The sequence below is a fragment of the Triticum urartu genome, chromosome 4A, assembly GCF_056163025.1.
Source record: "Triticum urartu cultivar PI428250 chromosome 4A, HENAU_Tu73, whole genome shotgun sequence".
Taxonomy (NCBI): domain Eukaryota; kingdom Viridiplantae; phylum Streptophyta; class Magnoliopsida; order Poales; family Poaceae; genus Triticum; species Triticum urartu.
The window spans coordinates 72,428,499-72,451,842 of NC_141876.1; the positions used below are offsets into that span (position 1 = coordinate 72,428,499).

The 23,344-nt window shown below is 47.6% G+C and overlaps 1 protein-coding gene across 1 annotated transcript in view; it reads left to right on the forward strand.

Moving 5' to 3' along the window:
* Window positions 1–211: 211 nt before the first annotated feature.
* The window catches only part of LOC147974837 (uncharacterized), a 45,518-nt gene continuing 22,385 nt past the window's right edge, over window positions 212–23,344 (forward strand). Inside the window, exons 1-3 of the mRNA XM_087520166.1 lie at window positions 212–373; window positions 488–856; window positions 955–1,162. Of these exons, the coding sequence (XP_087376292.1) occupies window positions 212–373; window positions 488–856; window positions 955–1,162 (739 nt within the window). The remainder of the gene's footprint in view (window positions 374–487; window positions 857–954; window positions 1,163–23,344) is intronic.

Sequence of the window (23,344 nt, forward strand, 5' to 3'; positions counted from 1 at the left end):
CCACGTCATATCGGTGAAGCGAGTCGCCATGGATGCTGACAAGGTCGCAGCCATCGCGGCTTGGCCAACGCTGCACTAGCCGCGGGCCCTCCGTGGTTTTCTGGGCCTCGTGGGCTATAACCGGAAGTTCATCCGGGAGTTCGGCCTCATCACGGCGCCGCTCACATGACTATTGCGCCACGACGCCTTCACCACGGGGCCGGTCCTCCAGATGCCTAACTTCGACAAGCTGTTCACAGTGGACTGTGATGCCTCGGGCGTGGGGTTTGGCTCCATCCTTCATCAGGGCGCAGGGTCGCTCGTGTTCTTCAGCGGGCCTTTCACCGTGTGCCATCACAAGCTCGCGGCCTACGAGAAGGAGCTCATCGGCTTGGTGTAGGTTGTGCGCCACTAGCGGCCGTATCTATGGGAGCGGTCGTTCCTTATTCGCACGGATCACTACAACCTCAAGTTTCTGTTGGACCAGCGCTTATCCACCATCCCGTAGCACCAGTGGATCAGCAAGCTCTTTGGGTTCGACTTCATCATCGAGTACCGGCCGGGTCGCCTCAAGACCGTGGCGGACGCACTGTCCCGCCGCAACGCCGACCATGACGCGGGCGCCGTCAACACCGAGGGGGCTGCCCTTTGCACCCGCTCAGGGCCCTCGTTCACCTTCATCGATGACATCCGCCGAGCCACGGCAACCTTCGCAGATGTGCGGCACCTCCATCAGCGCCTCGATGCAGGCGAGTTGCAGGAGCCGTGCACCTGGACGACGGCTTATTACTCCTGCACGGGCGGCGCCTCTTCGTGCCAGATCACGGCGATCTACGTCACCAGACCATGTTGCTGGCACACTCGGCCGGCCACGAGGGTGTGCAGAAGACCCTCCACCGCCTCCGATCAGTTTTCTACATCCTCGGTGACAGTGCGCTGGTACGAGACTAGGTGCGGTCTTGCATGATGTGCCAGTGCAAAAAGACGGAGACATTGCAACCGGCGGGACTGCCACAGCCCCTGGAGGTTCCCTCTCAAGTCTGGGCGGACATCTCCATGGATTTTATCAAGGGCCTTCCCAAGGTGGGCGGCAAGTCCGCTATTCTTACGGTGGTCGACCGCTCCTCCAAGTACGCGCACTTCATCGCGCTCGGCCACCCCTACACCGCCACCTCCCTCACACGTGCTTTCTTCAATGGCATCGTCCGCCTCCATGATACGTCCATTTTGCATCATGCTTTTATATCGATATTTATTGCATTATGAGTTGTTATTACACATTCTGTCACAATACTTATGCCTATTCTCTCTTATTTTGCAAGGTTTACATGAAGAGGGGGAATGCCGGCAGCTGGAATTCTGGGATGGAAAAGGAGCAAATATTGGAGACCTATTCTGCACAACTCCAAAAGTCCTGAAACTTCACGGGAGCACGTTTCATAATATATAAAAAATATTGGGCGAAAGAAGTACTAGAGAGGGGCCACCCATCATCCACGAGGGTGGGGGCGTGCCCTACCCCCTGGGCGCGCCCCTACCTCGTGGGGCCCATGGCAGCCCTTTTATGCCCATCTTTGGCTATATGGAGTCTTTCGTCGAGGAAAAAAAATCATAAGCTAGCTCACGGGACGAAACTCCGCCGCCACGAGGCGGAACCTTGGCAGAACCAATCTAGGGCTCCGACGGAGCTGTTCTGCCAGGGAAACTTCCCTCCGGGAGGGGGAAATCATCACCATCGATCCTCTCATATGGAGGGGGTCAATCTCCATCAACATCTTCACCAGCACCATCTCATCTCAAACCTTAGTTCATCTCTTGTATCAAATCTTTGTCCCAAAGCCTCAAATTGGTACTTGTGGGTTGCTAGTAGTGTTGATTACTCTTTGTAGTTGATGCTAGTTGGTTTATTCAGTGGAAGATCATATGTTCAGATCCTTTATGCATATTAATACCCCTCTGATTATGAACATTTGTTCCTGAGGACATGGGAGAAGTCTTGCTATAAGTAGTCATGTGAATTTGGTATGTGTTCGATATTTTGATGAGATGTATGTTGTCTTTCCTCTAGTGGTGTCATGTGAACGTCGACTACATGACACTTCACCATTGTTTAGTGTAGGATCGAAAGTATGTCTAGAGGGGGGGTGATTAGACTACTTGACCAAATAAAAACTTAACCTTTTCCCAATTTTAGTTCTTGGCAGATTTTAGCTATTGTAGGACAAGTCAAGCAATCATCACACAATTCAAGCAAGCATGCAAAGAGTATATTGGCAGCAGAAAGTAAAGCATGCAACTTGCAAGAATGTAAAGGGAAGGGTTTGGAGAATTCAAACGCAATTGGAGACACGGATGTTTTTCCCGTGGTTCGGATAGGTGGTGCTATCCTACATCCACGTTGATTGAGACTTCAACCCACGAAGGGTAACGGTTGTGCGAGTCCACGGAGGGCTCCACCCACGAAGGGTAACGGTTGCGCGAGTCCACAGAGGGATCCACCCACGAAGGGTCCACGAAGAAGCAACCACCCACGAAGGGTCCACGAAGAAGCAACCTTGTCTATCCCACCATGGCCATCGCCCACGAAGGACTTGCCTCACTAGCGGTAGATCTTCACGAAGTAGGCGATCTCCTTGCCCTTACAAACTCCTTAGTTCAACTCCACAATCTTGTCGGAGGCTCCCAAGTGACACCTAGCCAATCTAGGAGACACCACTCTCCAAGAAGTAACAAATGGTGTGTTGATGATGAACTCCTTGCTCTTGTGCTTCAAATGATAGTCTCCCCAACACTCAACTCTCTCTCATAGGATTTGGATTTTGTGGAAAGAAGATTTGAGTGGAAAGCAACTTGGGGAAGGCTAGAGATCAAGATTCATATGGTAGGAATGGAATATCTTGGTCTCAACACATGAGTAGGTGGTTCTCTCTCAGAACATATGAGTTGGAATTGTGTATGTGTTCTGATGGCTCTCTCCACGAATGAAGAGGAGGTGGAGGGGTATATATAGCCTCCACACGAAATCCAACCGTTACACACAGTTGTCCAATCTCGGTGGGACCGAATCAACAAACTCGGTCGGACCGAAAAGGTAAACCTAGTGACCGTTAGAGATTTTCGGTGGGACTGACATGCAACTCGGTAGGACCGATATGGTTAGGGTTTGGGCATAACGTAATCTTGGTGAGACCGATTACACAAACTCGGTGAGACCGAGTTTGGTAATAAGCTAACCAGAGAGTTGGTCAGGTAAACTCGGTGGGACCGATTTGCTCTTTCGATGAGACCGAAAAGTTACAAAAAGGAAACAAAGAGTTTACACTGCAATCTCGGTGGGACCGATTCGCTCTTTCGGTGAGACCGAAAAGTTACGAAAGGGAAACAGAGAGTTTGCAATCCCATCTCGGTGAGACCGAGATCCCTATCGGTAGAACCGAATTGATTAGGGTTTCTGGCAGTGGCTATGACAGGTGAAACTCGGTGGCGCCGGATAGGAATAATCGGTAGGTCCGAGTTTGGCTTTGGGTTTAGGTCATATGTGGAAGTGGGAAAGTAGCTGAGGATTTTGGAGCATATCATTAAGCACATGAAGCAAGAGGCTCATTAAGCAACACCTTATCCCTCCTTGATAGTATTGGCTTTTCCTATAGACTCAATGTGATCTTGGATCACTAAAATATAAAATGAAGAGTCTTGAGCTTTTGAGCTTGAGCCAATCCTTTGTCCTTAAGCAAGAGGCTCATTAAGCAACACCTTATCCCTCCTTGATAGTATTGGCTTTTCCTATAGACTCAATGTGATCTTGGATCACTAAAATATAAAATGAAGAGTCTTGAGCTTTTGAGCTTGAGCCAATCCTTTGTCCTTAGCATTTCGAGGGTTCCACTTTCACATCCATGCCATGCCAATCATTGAGCTTTCCTGAAATAGTCATCTTGGAATAGCATTAGCTCAATGAGCTATATGTTGTTATGAATTACCAAAACCACCTAGGGATAGTTGCACTTTCAATCTCCCCCTTTTTGGTAATTGATGACAACATATAGATCAAAGCTTCGACAAATGATAATAAGCATGAAATATATCGTCGCTTTGAGAAGTATGTGACAAGTAAGAGCTCCCCCTAAATTTGTGCATATTTAAAATTTGCTTTGGACTGCAAATGCACAAAGAGTTAGAGTCATGGGTTACTCTTCCATGTCACATACATCTTGGTGGAGCGCTTAAAATGATAAGAATGAAATACATGCACTCATCACCAAGAATAGTGAATGATCACATAAGATAGATAAGATGATAATATTAAGCAAACATTAAGTGTAGCTTATGATCAAACACATGATCATCAATGTCTCACGAGCAATGACATAGTATCTCACACAAAAGCAAACAAAGTTCGAAAAACCACCAAATAAAACAAGAGAGAATAAAAGCAACACTCTCTCTCGAAGCCTATGATCTATACATTTTCTCCCCCTTTGGCAACAAGTTACCAAAAAGTTCCTAGAAAATGCATAGTGCTAAGTCGACACTCAGGCTTGATCTTCAGGTGGTGGTGGAGTCCGGAGCACTCCAAGGACGAAGCCTTCTGTAGACATGGTCAAAGTCGAGGCTGAAGTGGACGCTGGAGCTGGTGGAACTGAGGCTGTAGCTGGTGCAAAAGTGGTGGCTCTGGTGTCAGCAACTGGCACTGCATGTGATCTCTGAGCTCTTGGCACTCTGGCAAATGCATCAGTTGTAGTCTTGCCTCTCCTCTCCTGCATGTCATCCTGAAGTTGTTCCACTGCAGACTGAATCTCTGTTACTTTGACATCCAAGTCATAGAACTTTTGTTCCATGATCCTCTCTAAGCTCTGCTGATTCTGAGTGAGGGTGGCCAGTCCTTGCTCAATCCTCAGTGTGGATGCAATCAAGTAACCAAGCTGCTCTTGTTTGGTTTTCAAGAAATACTCAGATGCCTCCTCTTGAGTTGGCATCTTGGCAGCTTTCTCCTTCCTCGCCTTCTCCTTCTTTGCTTGTGCGTGTGCAGATGATGGTTCATTCTCATTCATGACAACTTGATTATCTTCAAAATCTGGACGGATGGGCAGGTGTTCCTTGTCCAATAAGTATATGCCTGTGCCCATCTTGGAGTTGATTAACTCCTGAATTTTTGGGGCATATCCACAGCTCCTCTTCTGATCAGTTGCTGTCCTCTTAATGGTCTCTACCATGAGGCTCATCACTTTGAACTTCTGTGGCACATCAAATATATGAAGCAAATTGATCGCATGGCCTCTGATCATCTTGTGATCTCCAGACTTGGGCAGTAGGGTGTGCCTAAGAATCCAGTTGATAGTTGGCAGCCCTGACAGAAGATAGTGTACTGAGCCAAACTTGAACGTATCAAGTGCTTCATTTGGAATCTCCTTGTACATGTTTGACATTGAGTTGTGGTCCATCTTCTTCTTGGCATAAATGTCCAAGTCATCGTCATGCTCTTCTGGGGCATTAATCAGCTGAGCCCATTCAGCAACTGTAGACTGGTACCTTGTACCTTCAGACATCCAAGTTATCCTACCATCTGGATAGAAGTGTGCCATGGAGTAGAATTGCATAATAAGTTCCTCGTTCCACTTTGTGAGCTTCTGCCCAACAAAGTCTGCTACTCCACAAGCATTGAAGCTGTCTTGCACTCCAGGATAGTGCTCTTCATTGTCCTTGATGTACTCCCAATCAACCCATCTCATGTTACAAACTATGGGCTTCTTGTCCAACAAAACAGTCTCATAGAAGTCCTGTTGTTCCTTAGTGTGAAACTTGTAATCAACAGTAGTTCTTCTCCTTGAAGCATACGGATCTGCTTCTCTCCACTTGCTCAGCCTTGAGTCTCTTCTGAGCTTTATGTCCTCAGCCACAGGATGAGCATCATTGTGGTCTGGGATCTTGGGCTTGAGCTTTCTCAGAACATGCTCTTCATCATCTTCTTCAACAACAGTCTCAGGCACTGGGACCTTGTTCTTTTCAGTTGCAGGTATGCTCCTCGTATTTCTCTTTGGAGCTGTCTTGACCTTTGATGCAGCCTTGGGTGCTTCCTTGGGCTTAGATGCAGTAGCCCCTGATTTGATAGCATCACCCATTATCTTGGGTGCCTTAGGTGCTGGTGCAGCAACCTCTTCTTCTTCCTCTTCTTCCATGATGGAAGCCTTTCCAAGCACTCTGGCTACGGTCTTCTTGACCCTTTCCTTCCTTTTCTTTCCTTCAGCAGCAACTGGCTCTATGGTTGCAGGCTTTTTAGGAATCTGAGTTGAGGCTCTGGCCTTTGGCATAGGCTGCCTACCTGCTGGCCTTTTGATTTTCAATCCTGGCTTTGTGCCTTGAGCTGAGCCATGTTCCTTCTCGAGCACTACTCTCTTTGAGGTTGCTTCCTCTTCTGCCACATAGTCCTCATCCTCTGATTCTGAGGTTCTCTTCTTCCTTTGTCTTGTGGCAGCTTTTGGCAGATTGCTAGGGGTGCTCCTGCTGCCTTCATCTGAAGAACTTGAGGGACTAGTGCCCTCACTCATCTGCACTGGCTGTTCTGACATGTTCTGGCTATCACTTTGGTCTGACATGATGAACAAGCTGACTGCTGACCCTGTGAATAGTTTATAGATGAGGTAGAGTGGATGAGCATCACAAAATGCAGAGATTTTTGCAAAAGAATGATTCAAAATCTTAGTTTTAGTTTCCCACTGAAAGCATCTCGGATCTACCGATTTTTAAACTTGGTGATACCGAAGCAGTTTTGGAACCTAAACTAGTGAACTCGGTCAGACCGAGTCACAGTTCGGTGGCACCGAGACTGCTAGGGTTTCACAAAGTTCCAAAATTGGTCACACCGATAAGTAATTCTCGGTCAGACCGAGTCTCACTTGTACAATGGCATGAGCCAAATCGGTGGGACCGAGGTTTTCAACTCGGTGGGTCCGAGATGGTTTCGGCGGAAACCTAACCCTAAAATTTTCGAATCAAAACTAATCTACGAACGCATTGACTGGATAGGAGTGTTTCAATCGTGGCAAGAATCATTAAGAACACAATGTGCTAGGAATCGGACGGGGAATAGCACTGTGATTGAGTCCATACCCTAGTTCGGCGGAGACTCGCTATGGCGGCAACGACAGGGTTGAATTCCGTTGACGGCGATGGAGACCAGCGACTGGAGGCGGCTGGCGGCGAGGAGACGACCCGGAGACCAAGTTGGCAGAGCAGGCTATCGCGCGGGCGAAGGGGTTCGGAGAAATTTCCAAATTTTTTCCCGTGACTATATATAGCCCGACCCTGTCGGTGTGACCGAGTGGAACAACTCGGTGGCACCGAGATGCAAAACTGTATACAGTTGTTGCAACTCGGTGTGACCGAATGGTTCAAATCGGTTGCACTGAGATCGAAAACCTAGATCAACTTAATGATCTCGGTAGGACCAAAAGTAGGGTATCGGTCAGACCGAGAATCATAAAGAGGTTTTGGAAGTTTAAGTCTATGACGAATCGGGGACTCCGAGCGCTCCTCACACAGAGTGGTTCGAATCTGACTTGATCAAATTTTGTGATGTAGCATGAATAGAGTTTGAGACGAGAAAAGCATAGATAGCTAGAGGAGGTTCTTAGGCATTCTTGTCCATCCACTTGGCAAAAGGAAATAAAACCAAACAATCAAAACAACAAGTGGATGTCCTCGAATGAGTAAAATATGCAACCAGCATGCTCACACAATAAGATGGCAATTGAAATATGTGACAAGGCATGCACAACCAATTCTAGCATCTATCAAGCAATTTGCGATGACAAGGTCATCTACATATGAGTATATTGACTTAGGAGTCAAGTGAGAACACTTGATCATAGGTCATACTCGTCGTTTAAGCTCAAGTGGGGTTACCACTTTTACATAAAGCATTGTTGTGTTCACATCTTTAGAGTTGCTTTAGCTCAAGTCTTAGAGTAAAGCTCCCCCTAGATGTGATATCCCCCCTTAGAGGGATGAATTAACCTCGGGTTTTGTCGATGATGACTTCATGTAGATGTTGAAGATGTGGATGCTCAATGTTGATGTAGATCACTTGGAGCTATCCATTTGAGTGAATTGCACTTTCAATACCTACATGGGTTAGTCCCACAAGGAACAAACAAGGATATCCATGGACATAGAGTGATGCACACACAAGATTATGTCCATGGAAACTTTTAGGTTACCTTGTCCCTTATCTTACCAACAAGAGGGTTTGTGACTCCTTGAACTAGTGCAAGATGTGGAAGTTGATTGCACTTGTTCTTGCCAAAATGATAAGAGTGAAGTATGTTGGCGGAGTCACCCTCAAGAACTTTCTAGTTCTTCTTCTTTTGGATCCACACCATCTTGATGGGAATCCTTGGAGTTGTAGTCATACTTGATGAAGTGGAACTTGAAGTAGTCTTGGGAATCCACTTGACTAAGGTCTTAGGAGCTTCTTCAAATGCATCAATTTCCTCTTGAAGCTTGTCCTTGCCTTTTTGCTTGTAGTCTTGTGGTGGGAGATCATCTTGAGCTTGTGTCCCCTTGAAAGAAGTATCATACTTCTCTTGTTGAGGAACAAACTTTGTCTTGGGGTATTGATCTTCTTCCCACTCAACTCCATTGGCATTGAATTTTCGTTCAAAACCAACACCTTGATTCTTCCGGTGCATTCCTTGCTTGCGCACAATTTCCTCGAATTGCTTACTCCCGGCAAGGCTTTTGTACACTCCTTTCTCTATAATTCCCTTCAATAAGCTATTTTCTTGCTCAAGTGTAACTTGGCTAAGAGAATCATTAGTGGAATCAAGAGAACTACTAGAAGCAACAATATTGGATTTAGCATGATCATTGTTACTGCTAGAGGAAGAATCTTTCTTGTTCTTGTTACTAGACTTGACTTGAGGCATGTAAGTGGATAAGAGTAAACGCTTGGCAATGTAAGAAGAACTTTTCTTGCGGAGATCATCATTGATTGCTTTTAAGAACTCATGCTCTTGCTCAAGATTGAGCTTTTCAAAGCGTAATTTCTCATGAGCTCTTAAAAGTTCTCGATGATCTTCGAAGATAGTTTCATGAGCTAACTTAAGAGTGTTTAGTTCTTTAGTTAGAGCCTCAATCTTCTCCTTAGCATTGTCATTCGTTTTATCTTGATTAGCATGATTAATTGACGTTTCATCATAGTATTCATCACTAGAGTTGTCAACAAGCAAATCATCACCTAACAAGTCATCTTCATCACTATTGAAATCAACATACTCGGGGTGTGTTACCTTAGGACCTTTGGCCATGAAGCATCTTCCAATTCCTTCATTTGGTGAGTCAAATATGTCGTAGGAGTTGGTTGACACAAGTGCTAGACCGGCAACACCTTCATCTTGAGTATCTTCGGAGTCGGAGTGATAACTTCTCTCGGAGTGGCTGTCGGAGTCGGAGCCAGATACCCATTCACCAACATGAGCTTGATGTCTTCGTTTTGTGTAGCTCCTTGATGATTTTTCCTTCCTTTCCGAATCCTTGCTTCTCCATGAGTATCTTCGTTCATAACGATCATCTCTACTCCTTCTCTCTCTTGGTGGTGATTCTTTGCTTCTTCTTTTTGGAGAATCTTCTCTTCTCTTGTAGGGAGCTGTACACTCATTGGAATAGTGTCCGGGTTTTCCACAACTGTAGCAGTTTCGCTCTCGACTAGAAGATCTTTTGTCATTGTAGGACCTTGACTTGAAGCTTCTATCTTTGCTTCTACTCTTGTAGAACTTGTTGAAGTTTTTCACCATTAAGCTCAATTCTTCATTGAATTTTTGTTTCTCACTTGATGTTGTAGGGGCTTCACATGAGGCTTTGTAGGCACCACTTGATTTGTTGTGAAGTTCCTCTTTATCCTTAAGTGACATCTCATGAGAAACAATTCTTCCAATCACCTCCGTTGGCTTGAGATCTTTGTAATTGGGCATCATTTGGATCAATGTGCACACGGTATCATATTTTCCATCCAAGGCTCTTAGAATCTTCTTGATGATGAATCTATCGGTCATCTCTTCACTTCCTAAGCCGGCAATCTCATTTGTGATGAGAGCAAGCCTAGAGTACATTTCAGCGACACCTTCACCATCCTTCATTTTGAACTTGTCAAGTTGACTTTGAAGCACATCCAACTTGGATTCCTTGACGGAGTCGGTACCTTCGTGCATATCAATCAAAGTGTCCCAAATTTCCTTTGCATTCTCAAGACGGCTGATTTTGTTGAATTCTTCGGGGCACAATCCGTTGAAGAGAATATCACAAGCTTGAGCATTGTATTGCAACATCTTCAACTCATCCGCGGTAGCTTCACGGTTTGGTTCTTTCCCATCAAAGAAGTCACCTTGCAAACCAACACACACAATAGCCCAAACGGCGGGGTTATGTCCAAGAATATGCATTTTCATTTTATGCTTCCAACTAGCAAAATTAGTACCATCAAAGTAAGGACCTCTACGGTGATAATTTCCCTCGCTAGACGCCATACTCTCCTAGGTTGTGAAACCAAGGCTATGACCACCAAAAGCTATGGAGATCAAAGCAAATGGAGACCAAAGCTCTGATTCCACTTGTAGGATCGAAAGTATGTCTAGAGGGGGGGGTTATTAGACTACTTGACCAAATAAAAACTTAACCTTTTCCCAATTTTAGTTCTTGGCAGATTTTAGCTATTGTAGGACAAGTCAAGCAATCATCACACAATTCAAGCAAGCATGCAAAGAGTATATTGGCAGCGGAAAGTAAAGCATGCAACTTGCAAGGATGTAAAGGGAAGGGTTTGGATAATTCAAACGCAATTGGAGACACAGATGTTTTTCCCGTGGTTCGGATAGGTGGTGCTATCCTACATCCACGTTGATGGAGACTTCAACCCACGAAGGGTAACGGTTGCGCGAGTCCATGGAGGGCTCCACCCACGAAGGGTAACGGTTGCGCGAGTCCACGGAGGGCTCCACCCACGAAGGGTCCACGAAGAAGCAACCTTGTCTATCCCACCATGGCCATCGCCCACGAAGGACTTGCCTCACTAGCGGTAGATCTTCACGAAGTAGGCGATCTCCTTGCCCTTACAAACTCCTTGGTTCAACTCCACAATCTTGTTGGAGGCTCCCAAGTGACACCTAGCCAATCTAGGAGACACCACTCTCCAAGAAGTAACAAATGGTGTGTTGATGATGAACTCCTTGCTCTTGTGCTTCAAATGATAGTCTCCCCAACACTCAACTCTCTCTCATAGGATTTGGATTTTGTGGAAAGAAGATTTGAGTGGAAAGCAACTTGGGGAAGGCTAGAGATCAAGATTCATATGGTAGGAATGGAATATCTTGGTCTCAACACATGAGTAGGTGGTTCTCTCTCAGAACATATGAGTTGGAATTGTGTATGTGTTCTGATGGCTCTCTCCATGAATGAAGAGGAGGTGGAGGGGTATATATAGCCTCCACACAAAATCCAACCGTTACACACAGTTTTCCAATCTCGGTGAGACCGAATCAACAAACTCGGTCGGACCGAAAAGGTAAACCTAGTGACCGTTAGAGATTTTCGGTGGGACTGACATGCAACTCGGTAGGACCGATATGGTTAGGGTTTGGGCATAACGTAATCTCGGTGAGACCGATTACACAAACTCGGTGAGACTGAGTTTGGTAATAAGCTAACCAGAGAGTTGGTCAGGTAAACTCGGTGGGACCGATTTGCTCTTTCGGTGAGACCGAAAAGTTACAAAAAGGAAACAAAGAGTTTACACTGCAATCTCGGTGGGACCGATTCGCTCTTTCGGTGAGACTGAAAAGTTATGAAAGGGAAACAGAGAGTTTGCAATCCCATCTCGGTGAGACCGAGATCCCTATCGGTAGAACCGAATTGATTAGGGTTTCTGGCAGTGGCTATGACAGGTGAAACTCGGTGGCGCCGGATAGGAATAATCGGTAGGTCCGAGTTTGGCTTTGGGTTTAGGTCATATGTGGAAGTGGGAAAGTAGCTGAGGATTTTGGAGCATATCATTAAGCACATGAAGCAAGAGGCTCATTAAGCAACACCTCATCCCTCCTTGATAGTATTGGCTTTTCCTATAGACTCAATGTGATCTTGGATCACTAAAATATAAAATGAAGAGTCTTGAGCTTTTGAGCTTGAGCCAATCCTTTGTCCTTAGCATTGTGAGGGTTCCACTTTCACATCCATGCCATGCCAATCATTGAGCTTTCCTGAAATAGTCATCTTGGAATAGCATTAGCTCAATGAGCTATATGTTGTTATGAATTACCAAAACCACCTAGGGATAGTTGCACTTTCATTTAGGCCTAGGTGAAGGCATTGGGAAGTAATAAGTAGATGATGGGTTGCTAGAGTGACAGAAGCTTAAACCCTAGTTTATGCGTTGCTTCGTAAGGGGCTGATTTGGATCCATATGTTTCATGCTATGGTTAGGTTTACCTTAATACTTCTTTTGTTGTTGCAGATGCTTGCAATAGGGGTTAATCATAAGTGGGATGCTTGTCCAAGGAAGAACAGTACAAAAGCACCGGTCCACCCACATATCAAATTATCAAAGTACCGAACGCGAATCATATGAATGTGATGAAAACTAGCTTGACGATAATTCCCATGTGTCCTCCGGAGCGCTTTCCTTTATATAAGAGTTTGTCCAGGCTTGTCCTTTGCTACAAAAAGGATTCACACATATTGATGCACCTTATTTACTTTTATTGCTTGTTACCCGTTACAAATTACCTTATCACAAAACTATCTATTACCGATAATTTCAGTGCTTGCAGAGAATACCTTACTGAAAACTACTTATCATTTCCTTCTACTCCTCGTTGGGTTCGACACTCTTACTTATCAAAAGCACTATGATAGATCCCCTATACTTGTGGGTCATCAAGAATCTTTTCTGCCACCGTTAACGGGGAGTGAAGCACCTTTGGTAGCTGGAATTTGGTAAGGAAAATTTTATATAGTGTGCTGAAATTTACTGTCACTTGTTACTATGGAACAAAATCCTTTGAGGGGCTTGTTCGGGGTATCTTTACCCCGACCAGTAGAGCAAAGAGTTGCTCCTCAACCTTCTGAAAATGTTTACTTTGAAATTCCTTCGGGTATGATAGAGAAACTGCTAGCTAATCCTTTCACAGGTGATGGAACATTACATCCCGATTTGCACCTAATCTATGTGGATGAAGTTTATGGATTATTTAAGCTTGCAGGTATGCCCGAGGATGTTATCAAGAAGAAGGTTGATACGTCTCCATCGTATCTATAATTTTTGATTGTTCCATGCCAATATTCTACAACTTTCATATACTTTTGGCAACTTTTTATACTATTTTTTAGACTAACATAGTGATCTAGTGCCCACTGCCAGTTCCTATTTGTTGCATGTTTTTTGTTTCACAGAAAATCCATATCAAACGGAGTCCAAACGGGATAAAAATGGACAGAGATTTTTTTTTGGAATATATGTGATTTTTGGGAAGTGAAATCAACGCGAGACGATGCTCGAGGGGCCCATGAGGCAGGGGGCGCGCTCCAATGGGGCAGGCGCGCCCCTGACCCTCGTGGCCACCCCGTAAGGCGGTTGATGTCCTTCTTTCGCCTCAAGAAAGCTAATATCCGGATAGAGATCGTGTTAAAATTTCAGCCCAATCGGAGTTACGAATCTCCGGGAATATAAGAAACGGTGAAAGGGTAGAATCTGAGAACGCAGAAACAGAGAGAGACAGAGAGACAGATCAAATCTCGGAGGGGCTCTCGCCCCTCCCGTGCCATGGAGGCCATGGACCAGAGGGGAAACCCTTATCCCATCTAGGGAGGAGGTCAAGGAATAAGAAGAAGGAGGGGGGATCTCTCCCCCTCACTTCCGATGGCACCGGAGTGCCACCGGGGGCCATCATCATCACTGCCATCTTCACCAACAACTTCACCGCCATCATCACCAACTCTTCCCCCCTCTATGCAGCGGTGTAACCTCTCTCTTACCCGCTGTAATCTCTACTTAAACATGGTGCTCAACGCTATATATTATTTCCCAATGATGTATGGCTATCCTATGATGTTTGAGTAGATCTGTTTTGTCCTATGGGCTATTTGATGATCAAGATTGGTTTGAGTTGCATGTTTTGTTATTGGTGCTGTCCTATGGTGCTCTCCGTGTCGCGCAAGCGTGAGGGATCCCCGCTGTAGGGTGTTGCAATGCATTCATGATTCGCTTATAGTGGGTTGTGTGAGCTGGTCCTTTAAGTTTGAGTGGGAGGTATTTGATGGCGTGTAGGTCATCACCGCGGGCCATGTGGATATGAAGGAGATAGTCCTCGATCCATACCGCAGGATCTGTTGTGCCATCGTATGATTCAATGTTCACGGGTTTGAAACCCCCGGGAATTTGATGATCCATTACTTCATCTATGAAGCATAGTGGGTGTGCGGCGCCTCTGTATTGGGCTATATCACGATGCAGCTCAAACGAGCTTTGTCTACTGTGTTCGGCCCGGCCGGATTTACTGTATCCGGCGTGACGGGTATCGTCTCGTGCCGTGGGGCGCCCACGTGATCCGTAGATCGATCTTGTTTGTCTTGCCTTGCCTCCAATATGTCTCGCAGGTCTGGCGCATTTTCCCATGCCTTGGTATTTTTTAGCGGCATCGGGGTGCAGCTTGAGTGGAGGGCCGAGAGGCCTCTCTGTCGCAGCCACGGGGTGGCTGGTCGGCCGCATCACGCACTGGTGATGTAGGTTTAGGTGCTTCCTCCTCTAATTGGGGTAGCAACCTGCGCTCTGGCTAGCTCTTGGAGGGGCGTTCAAGTTCATACTCTTCGGCCGCAAGGACTTCAGTCCATCTGTTGGCTAGCAAATCTTGATCAGCTCTAAGTTGTTGCTGTATTTTCTTGAGGCTGCTCGCCGTGGCCATAAGCCTGCGTTTGAAACGCTCCTGTTCGACGGGATCCTTTGGCATGACAAATTTGTCGTCGTCGAAGCTTGCTTCGTCTTCGGAGGGAGGCATATAATTATCGTTGAGGGAGTCCTGGATAAGGGGGTGTTCAAATAGCCGGACTATACCTTCAGCCGGACTCCTGGACTATGAAGATACAAGATTGAAGACTTCGTCCCGTGTCCGGAAGGGACTTTCCTTAGCGTGGAAGGCAAGCTTGGCGATACGGATATTCATATCTCCTACCATTGTAACCGACTTTGTGTAACCCTAACCCTCTCTGGTGTCTATATAAACCGGAGGGTTTTAGTCCGTAGGACAACATAGACAACAACAATCATACCATAGGCTAGCTTCTAGGGTTTAGCCTCTCTGATCTCGTGGTAGATCTACTCTTGTACTACCCATATCATCAATATTAATCGAGCAGGAAGTAGGGTTTTACCTCCATCGAGAGGGCCCGAACCTGGGTAAAACTTCGTGTCCCTTGCCTCCTGTTACCATCCGGCCTAGATGCACAGTTCGGGACCCCCTACCCGAGATCCGCCGGTTTTGACACCGACATTGGTGCTTTCATTGAGAGTACCTCTATGTCGTCGCCATCAGGAAGGATGCCTCGCCCCGTCTTTAAAGACGGCACCGTTGCTAAGGGAGCTTTGGCTGTCAGCCAAACCCTTCGGCTAGGTGGTTTTCTTATGACCGCCTGTTCGGCTTCTGCGCCGACGATGACCTCTCGAGCCATCGAAAACAATCTTCATGTCAGCTTGGAACTTGCCGAGCAGTTAGATCCAATGGAGCTCTCCTCCATAAACGAGCTCTTGGATCGCTTCGCCGCCCTGGGAGTCGCTACGGATTATGACCAGATTGGGCCTAAACCCGATCTGAGAGAGATTAACTCTCCCCAAGTCACCCATCATGTTGCCATGGTAGAGGGACAGTGCGACGGCCCCTCATCTATCTTAAGGACTCGTTACGTCCGGATTCCCGATCCCTCCAAGCCGGATACCCGTGGAGGGGAGGATATCACTCAAGACCTGAACTTAGAGTCAGGCGACGGACTGGATTCATTGGACAACATCCAGGAATCCAAATTCTCGAGTTCAGAAATTCCTCGGCCTCTGAGCCTCAGATGGGGTGAGGCTTCGGATTTAATTCCACCCACCCACCCGAACATTAGCGATCTATCCCAAATTAGGCAAGAGCCCGAAGAGACAGTACATCATTACTGGGCCAGATTCCTCCTGGTTATGAACAGGATAAAGGACTGCCGCGAGGAAGACGCGATTTCATTCTTCTGCAATAATTGCACGGACAAGGGAATCCTCAACGCCATAAGTCGTCGTGATATCACACGTTTCGCTGACTTGGCGTCCATAGTATGAAAGTACTGTGCGATGGAAAGCGCCTGGAAAACCGAAATAAAATTTTGGGACAATCCGGCCCTGAATGCAAACCCAGTCCGAAATAAAAGGGTGCATCATCGCCAGACACCCGGGTCAAACACCAAAAAGCAAAAACCCTCTACAGGGCATGGAACCGTATTGGAAGGATGGCTTAATGGACCCTGTAAAATTCACAGTACAGAGGACGCCACACCAACTCACAGCCTTAGAGCATGTTGGATACTCCGGCATGTGGCCAAAATTGGTGAAAATCTCCTAATTCCGGAGGCCACAGAAAGCCACCCCAGAGACACCAATACGATATTAACAGTCTTCGAGACTTTCGCATCAAATAATATGCGAAAAAGGACACTCCGCAGCCTTGCCAAACTCTACCAAGTAGCAACAATAAATCCATGGAGTGACACGGCTATTACCTTTAACGCCAGTGATGAACCTAAATTCCGAACAGCCCGAGCACCTGCCGCATTGGTCCTCAGTCCAGTAGTGGACGGCTTTCGTCTTACCAAGGTACTCATGGACGGCGGCGGCGGACTGAACCTCATTTATGAGGAAACCCTTCAAAAAATGGAAATATACTAGAACCGCATTGAGCGAAGCAGCACAACCTTTAGAGGAATAATCCCCAGTCGGGAAGCGCGCTGTACAGGGTACAGGAAAAATCACACTAGATGTGGTGTTCGGCACGCCGGATAATTACAGGTCCGAAGAGGTCACATTCCATGTGGCTCCGTTCAGCAGCGGTTATCACGCTCTACTAGGGCGGGAAGCGTTTACAATCTTCCAAGCAATACCCCATTACGGGTACATGAAGCTCAAGATGCCCAGGCCCAACGGGATCATCACTCTCGCTAGTGATCCGGACATAGCACTCTGCGCCGAAAACAAGACAGCCGCACTGGCCCTTGAGGCACTATCCGAAGCCCTAGCGGCTGAGGAACTAACTGCGTTGCGCTCCACGGTGAATAGAGACGACGTGGTACTCGACAAAAGATCCAAGTCCACCTCCTTTAAACCGGCGGACGAAATAGTCAAATTCCAGGTCCATCCAACGGACCCCAATAAAACAGCTTCCATCGGGGCACATTTAAGCCCTGATGTAGATGCCACACTGCGAGAGTTCCTACGAGAGAACTGGGACATTTTCGCCTGGCACCCTTCAGACATGCCAGGAATCCCACGCAGGCTGGCCGAGCACAGCTTAAATATCCTAAAAGAATTCAAACCTGTCAAGCAAGCTCTTCGGCGTTTTTCCGAACCTAAGAGACAGGCCATGGGAGAAGAGCTAGCAAAGTTATTGGAGGCCGGATTCATAGAGATATAAAACATCCGGAGTAGCTAGTAAACCTGGTGATGGTACCAAAGAAGGACAAATCCTGGCGCCTGTGTGTTGATTTTAAGGACCTTAACAAGGCTTGCCCAAAGGATCCCTTCCCACTCCCCCGCATCGATCAAATTATCGACGCTATCGCAGGACACGATTCGTTGTGTGTCCTCGACGCATATTCCGGCTACCATCAAATCAAGATGGCAGAACCAGACCAAGCCGCAACGGCATTCATCACACCATACGGCCCATTCTGCTTCACCACAATGCCCTTCGGGCTCAAAAACGCCGGCGCAACATATCAGCGCATGATTCAGACATGTCTGGCAAACCAGATCGGCAAAACAGTGGAGGCATATGTAGATGATGTGGTCGTCAAAACAAGACATGTCGAATCTCTAGTAGATGACTTGAGGCTCACATTCGATAACCTCCGAACATACGACATCAAGCTCAACCCGGAAAAATGCGTTTTCGGTGTTCCAGCCGAAAAGCTCTTGGGCTTCATTGTATCCGGTAGAGGAATTGAAGCAAATCCAGCCAAGATCCAAGCTCTGTCGCAACTGGATATCCCAAAGGACCTCAAACAAATACAAAAGTTAACCGGATGCGTGGCGGCTCTAAGTCGCTTTATCTCCCGCTTGGGAGAAAAGGCCCTACCCCTTTACCGCCTCCTTCGGCGCACCGAACACTTCGAATGGACGGATGCAGCCACGGCCGGACTCAATGAAATAAAAGCCATATTGGCAACAAACCCAGTCCTGGCCACACCAAACACTGGCGAACCAATGCTATTGTACATTGCAGCAACACATCAGGTTGTAAGCGCAGTACTCGTCGTCGAACGAGAAACGGACGGACACAAATTACCCCTTCAAAAGCCGGTCTATTATGTGTCCACTGTCCTCACTCCTTGCAAATCACGATACCCGCATTATCAAAAGATTGCGTACGCGGTATTCATGGCATCCCGAAAGCTACAACACTACTTTCAAGAGTGTTCAATAACAGTAGCCTCGGAAGTACCACTTAACGACATTATAAACAACCGTGACGCAACGGGCCGGATTGCAAAATGGGCCATTGAGCTCCTCCCGTTCGACATAACTTATAAGCCACGGCGAGCCATCAAGTCGCAAGTCTTGGCCGACTTCGTCGCAGAATGGACGGAGGCCGAACTCCCTAAAGAGTACGACACATATTCAAATTGGATCATGCATTTCGACGGCTCCAAGATGTTGGCCGGACTGGGGGCTGGCGTTGTTTGGACGTCCCCCACAGGAGACACAGTTCAATACGTACTCCAGATTATGTACACGGACTCCAACAATGCAGCCGAATATGAGGCCCTTTTACATGGTCTCCGGATGGCAGTATCCATGGGCATTCAACGCCTAGAGGTGCACGGGGACTCGAACCTCGCAATATCCCAAATAAATGGAGACTTCAATGCCAAGGATCCAAAAATGGCAGCTTACCGCAATGCCGTCCTAAAAATGTCAGCTCGGTTCGAAGGGCTTGAATTCCACCATGTAGCCCGGGAAAATAATCAGGCGCCAGATGTCCTGGCATGCATCGGCGCAAAACGCGATGTAGTCCCCCCAACATCTTCTTGGAAAGGCTGTTCAAGCCATCCGTAGTATGGGAAGGGCAGCCAAACAATAACAGCCCGGACCCAACCGCACTGCCCGACACCGAACATTCTGACACAATTGGAGGCTCTGCCAATGAAATAACACCTTCAGCCCACGTAATAATGGCCGTTATTGCCCCGTGGACGGAACCATTCCTCGCCTACCTTATTAGGCAGGAACTCCCCGAGGACCAAAACAAGGCACGCTGCATAGTGCGGCGATCCAAAGCCTACAAAGTCCACGAGGGAGAGCTTTATAAGAAAAGCACTACCGGAGTCCTTCAAAGGTGCATCTCCGAAGAGGAAGGGCGGAACCTCCTGGCTGAAATTCATGCCGAACTCGGCGGTCATCACGCTGCAGCTCGGTCCCTTGTGAGCAAGGCCTTCCGCACAGGCTTTTACTGGCCGACGGCCCGGGTAAACGCCCAGGACTTAGTCCAACGATGCACCGGTTGCCAGCTCTTTGCAAACCAAAGCCATATGCCACCCACCGCCCTCCAAACTATCCCCATCACTTGGCCCTTCACGGTCTGGGGGCTTGACATGGTTGGACCCCTTAAAGGCGGAACCCACAAGCAAAAATACTTACTGGTCATGGTGGATAAGTTCACCAAATGGATAGAAGCCAAGCCTGTTAAGACGGCCGAATCCGGACCTGTGATAGACTTTATATCCGGGGTTGTACACCGTTACGGCGTCCCCCACAGCATCATCACTGATAACGGCACGAACTTTACGGCCAACGAGGTAAAACTCTGGTGCAAAAACATGGGCATCAAGCTCGATTATGCTTCTGTCTATCACCCACAAACTAACGGCCAGGTTGAACGTGCAAATGGTCTTATCATGAGCGGCATCAAACCCAGATTAGTGCGGTCCCTCAAGGAATCTAACACGCACTGGGTAGAGGAGCTCGACTCCGTACTCTGGGGGCTGCGGACCACGCCGAATCGCACCACCGGATACACACCATTCTTTATGGTGTACGGTGCAGAGGCAGTTTTGCCTTGCGACATAATTCATGACTCACCTTGAGTGCGCATGTACGAAGAAAGAGAAGCCGATCTCGATCAGCAGGACAGTTTAGACGCATTGGAGGAGGAGCGTGACGTGGCAAAAGCCCGTTCCGCATTGTATCAGCAGCAAGCTCGAAGATACCAAAGCAGAGAAGTACGGGCCAAAAATTACAACGTTGGCGAATTAGTTCTACGCCTGCCGGACAAGAAAAAGGACAAACTCAAGCCCAAGTGGGAAGGACCCTTCATAATTGACCAAGTCCTGAATGGTGGAGCGTATCGCCTGCGAAATGCATCGGATAACCGACTCGAGCCGAACCCATGGAACGCAGCCCGTCTCCGAAGATTCTATGCCTAGCGCCGGACTCTGTGTTCGTCTCCTTCCTCTGTCCATTTTTTATATACTTTCTGTCTTACATTCCTCTTCTTCTCTGTCTCTCTTATAGCCTTTAAAAGCTCATAAAGCGACGCGCTATCCACGCTCATTAAACCTGGGGGCTTCTTTAAACAGAAGCTATTTTATACGGGCTTCATGCCCAACACATGTGTCACACTTCCGCATGTACCTTTTATTCACCATTATATGCATCGATATGACTTAAGTTTTGGCCAAGCTGGGTTGCCTGGCTCCTGTGCTTGCCCCTACGTTCCCGATTGTTCGTCTAGGTGGTAAAGAGAGCACCTCTGCGATTGTTACTGCTGGGTCAGCCGGACGTGTACCTCAGACTGGGTGAAGCCTAAAGCTAGCGTTCTTAAGGGAATATTCGGTCGGTGAACTAAAGATCATCTTTTTTATTTTATTTATCTATATGCCCCCAGATGTTTTTCCTGCGTTTCTTTTCGCAGCATGGACATGCACCTTAGGGCATGCCTCCCAGGGAAAGGAACCCCTAACGGAACTATTCTCCCTGGAAGATGTTTCTTACTAACCATGTAATATAACACAACTAGTTGGGCACTTGTCTGTTCACGCACTAATGGCCCCTACGCCTGGTCTCCATGCATTCCTCGGTTCCTATATAACCGCATGGGAATTCGGACACACTCCGGACCGTCAGGTCCCGAGGCTGAAGTGAAAAGGTCGGCCATGACAAATGATCTACAATCCGGCTAGAGGGCATTATAAATGTCAATTAAATTACATAGTCATTTTGACTGATTGTATTCCTCTTCAATACCATCTAACAGGCTGTCTAATTTACAGTCCTGCTGGGAATACTTTGCGGCCAACTCTACTTGACCGTATACTAAGCTTACAGGGATCTCCTTCCCATCGGGCCCTACAGGACCGACCTCGGCCATGTGGTTGGGGTCAGCCTTTGTGTACCGCATCTTCACCATGGCCCAGGCCTCCCTAGCGCCTTGATGGCAGGCCGATATCTTCCACAATCAGAAGCGCCGCCGTGCTCCCTTTAGCTTCTCCGCAAGCTCTCCAAGACTTTCGGGCATGGAGACAGATGGCCACAGGGCCTGGGCGACGCCTTGCATCGACTGCCGAACTCGATCGAGCAGTTGCGAGAGCTCGGGAAGAAGGTCACCCGTAGAACCGGGCATCTCCTCTGCAGGACGACCTGTTAGCACACCTACAGACATTGCTCTATTAGTCGACTTCCTCGCTGAACTTTCTTTCAAAGGTTCGTTCAAGCACTTACTAAATATGCCGCACCGAAGCCGCTGATTCTCCTTTACGGAGTCTGACAGCTGGGCACGAACATCTTTCAGCTCGACGCCCAGCTTGGTGTTGGCATCTTGGAGATCGTTCTTCTCCCGCCTCACCTTTGTCAGCACCTTCTCACCAGCCTTTAGCTGGCGTAGGAGGTGTTGCCTTTCCAGATTCAATTCGGCGCCATCTGCAATTTCATTTGTCAGATTCGCACCCATGTCGTGCTTCGCAAAATACTTATCTTTTGAAGTGTATATTACCAGAGGGGGTCTCCTTGGGCTCCCCTACTGTGGCTAGTGCGGCCTCAAGTTGGGCTTTGCACTCTTCCAGCTCCTTGGACAGTAGGGAATTCTTTTCTGTAAGAACCTGCATAACAAATGATCCTTAAATCAGTTATTCTAACTGTTTCAAGTCTCAGGGGCTACTGGTATATATATATATATATAATTACCAAAATTTTCTTACCCGTATGTCCTTTACATATTGCTCCGTGGCTCTGGCTAGACCATTTTGAGCGGCACGGAGGTACGCATCTCCCGAGTTGAAGGCATCTAACGCCCCTTGGGAGAAACAAGCATCACGAAGAATTGTCGGCGACGCCTGTGGTTCATGGCACTCTCCACCTCAGAGTTGGTGGCAGACAATCCGTCCACATCCTCCCTCGGAGGAGCGGCTGGCGTGCGCCTTGTGTTCGCCTCCACCTCCGGACTAGGCTTTGGAGCCTGGCTGGTGGAGGCGCGATTGGCAGCCTCTCCGGATATAGTCCGGCGAGGTCTCTTTGTCCTGAAGAGAGCATGAGTGTCAATGTGCCTCGAAGGTATAACACCTAGGATAAGGGGGCGCGCCATACCTTTGCACTGACGCCTCGGTCCGGACTGCACTTCTTTTTTGCCCACGGGGCCCTGCGGCCCCTCGTTGGCTTGTTGCCGCATGTTCGGCCTTCCGCCTCAAAAACCTCCCCTGCAAAGCTCGGTTGTAATCAGGAAACTGAAAACACGAGAGGGCGGACACCTATTTGGGGTACTGGGACTTCGACCTCAGTTACCTGGGAGGCCGGGATTAGCCCCGGGTAATTGGCCGTAATGGCAACCAAGGCGTTGTCCTTGCTCAATTGATGGAACACTCCATCAATCAGCTCCACAGATATGTCCGGATCCTCTTGAGAGGCCGGGTCGAGGGACCGTCCTGGGTCCTCGGGTTGTGGAGGAGGGCTGCTTATTTCCTTAACAGCCCGGCGCAGTTCCTGCATTGAAGTCGTCAGACTGAATATTTAACAATGGGAATACAAAATACAAAACGGATGGGCAAGTAAATGCGACCACTTACCCAGCTTGGGGGATTGTGCATAGAGAATCCA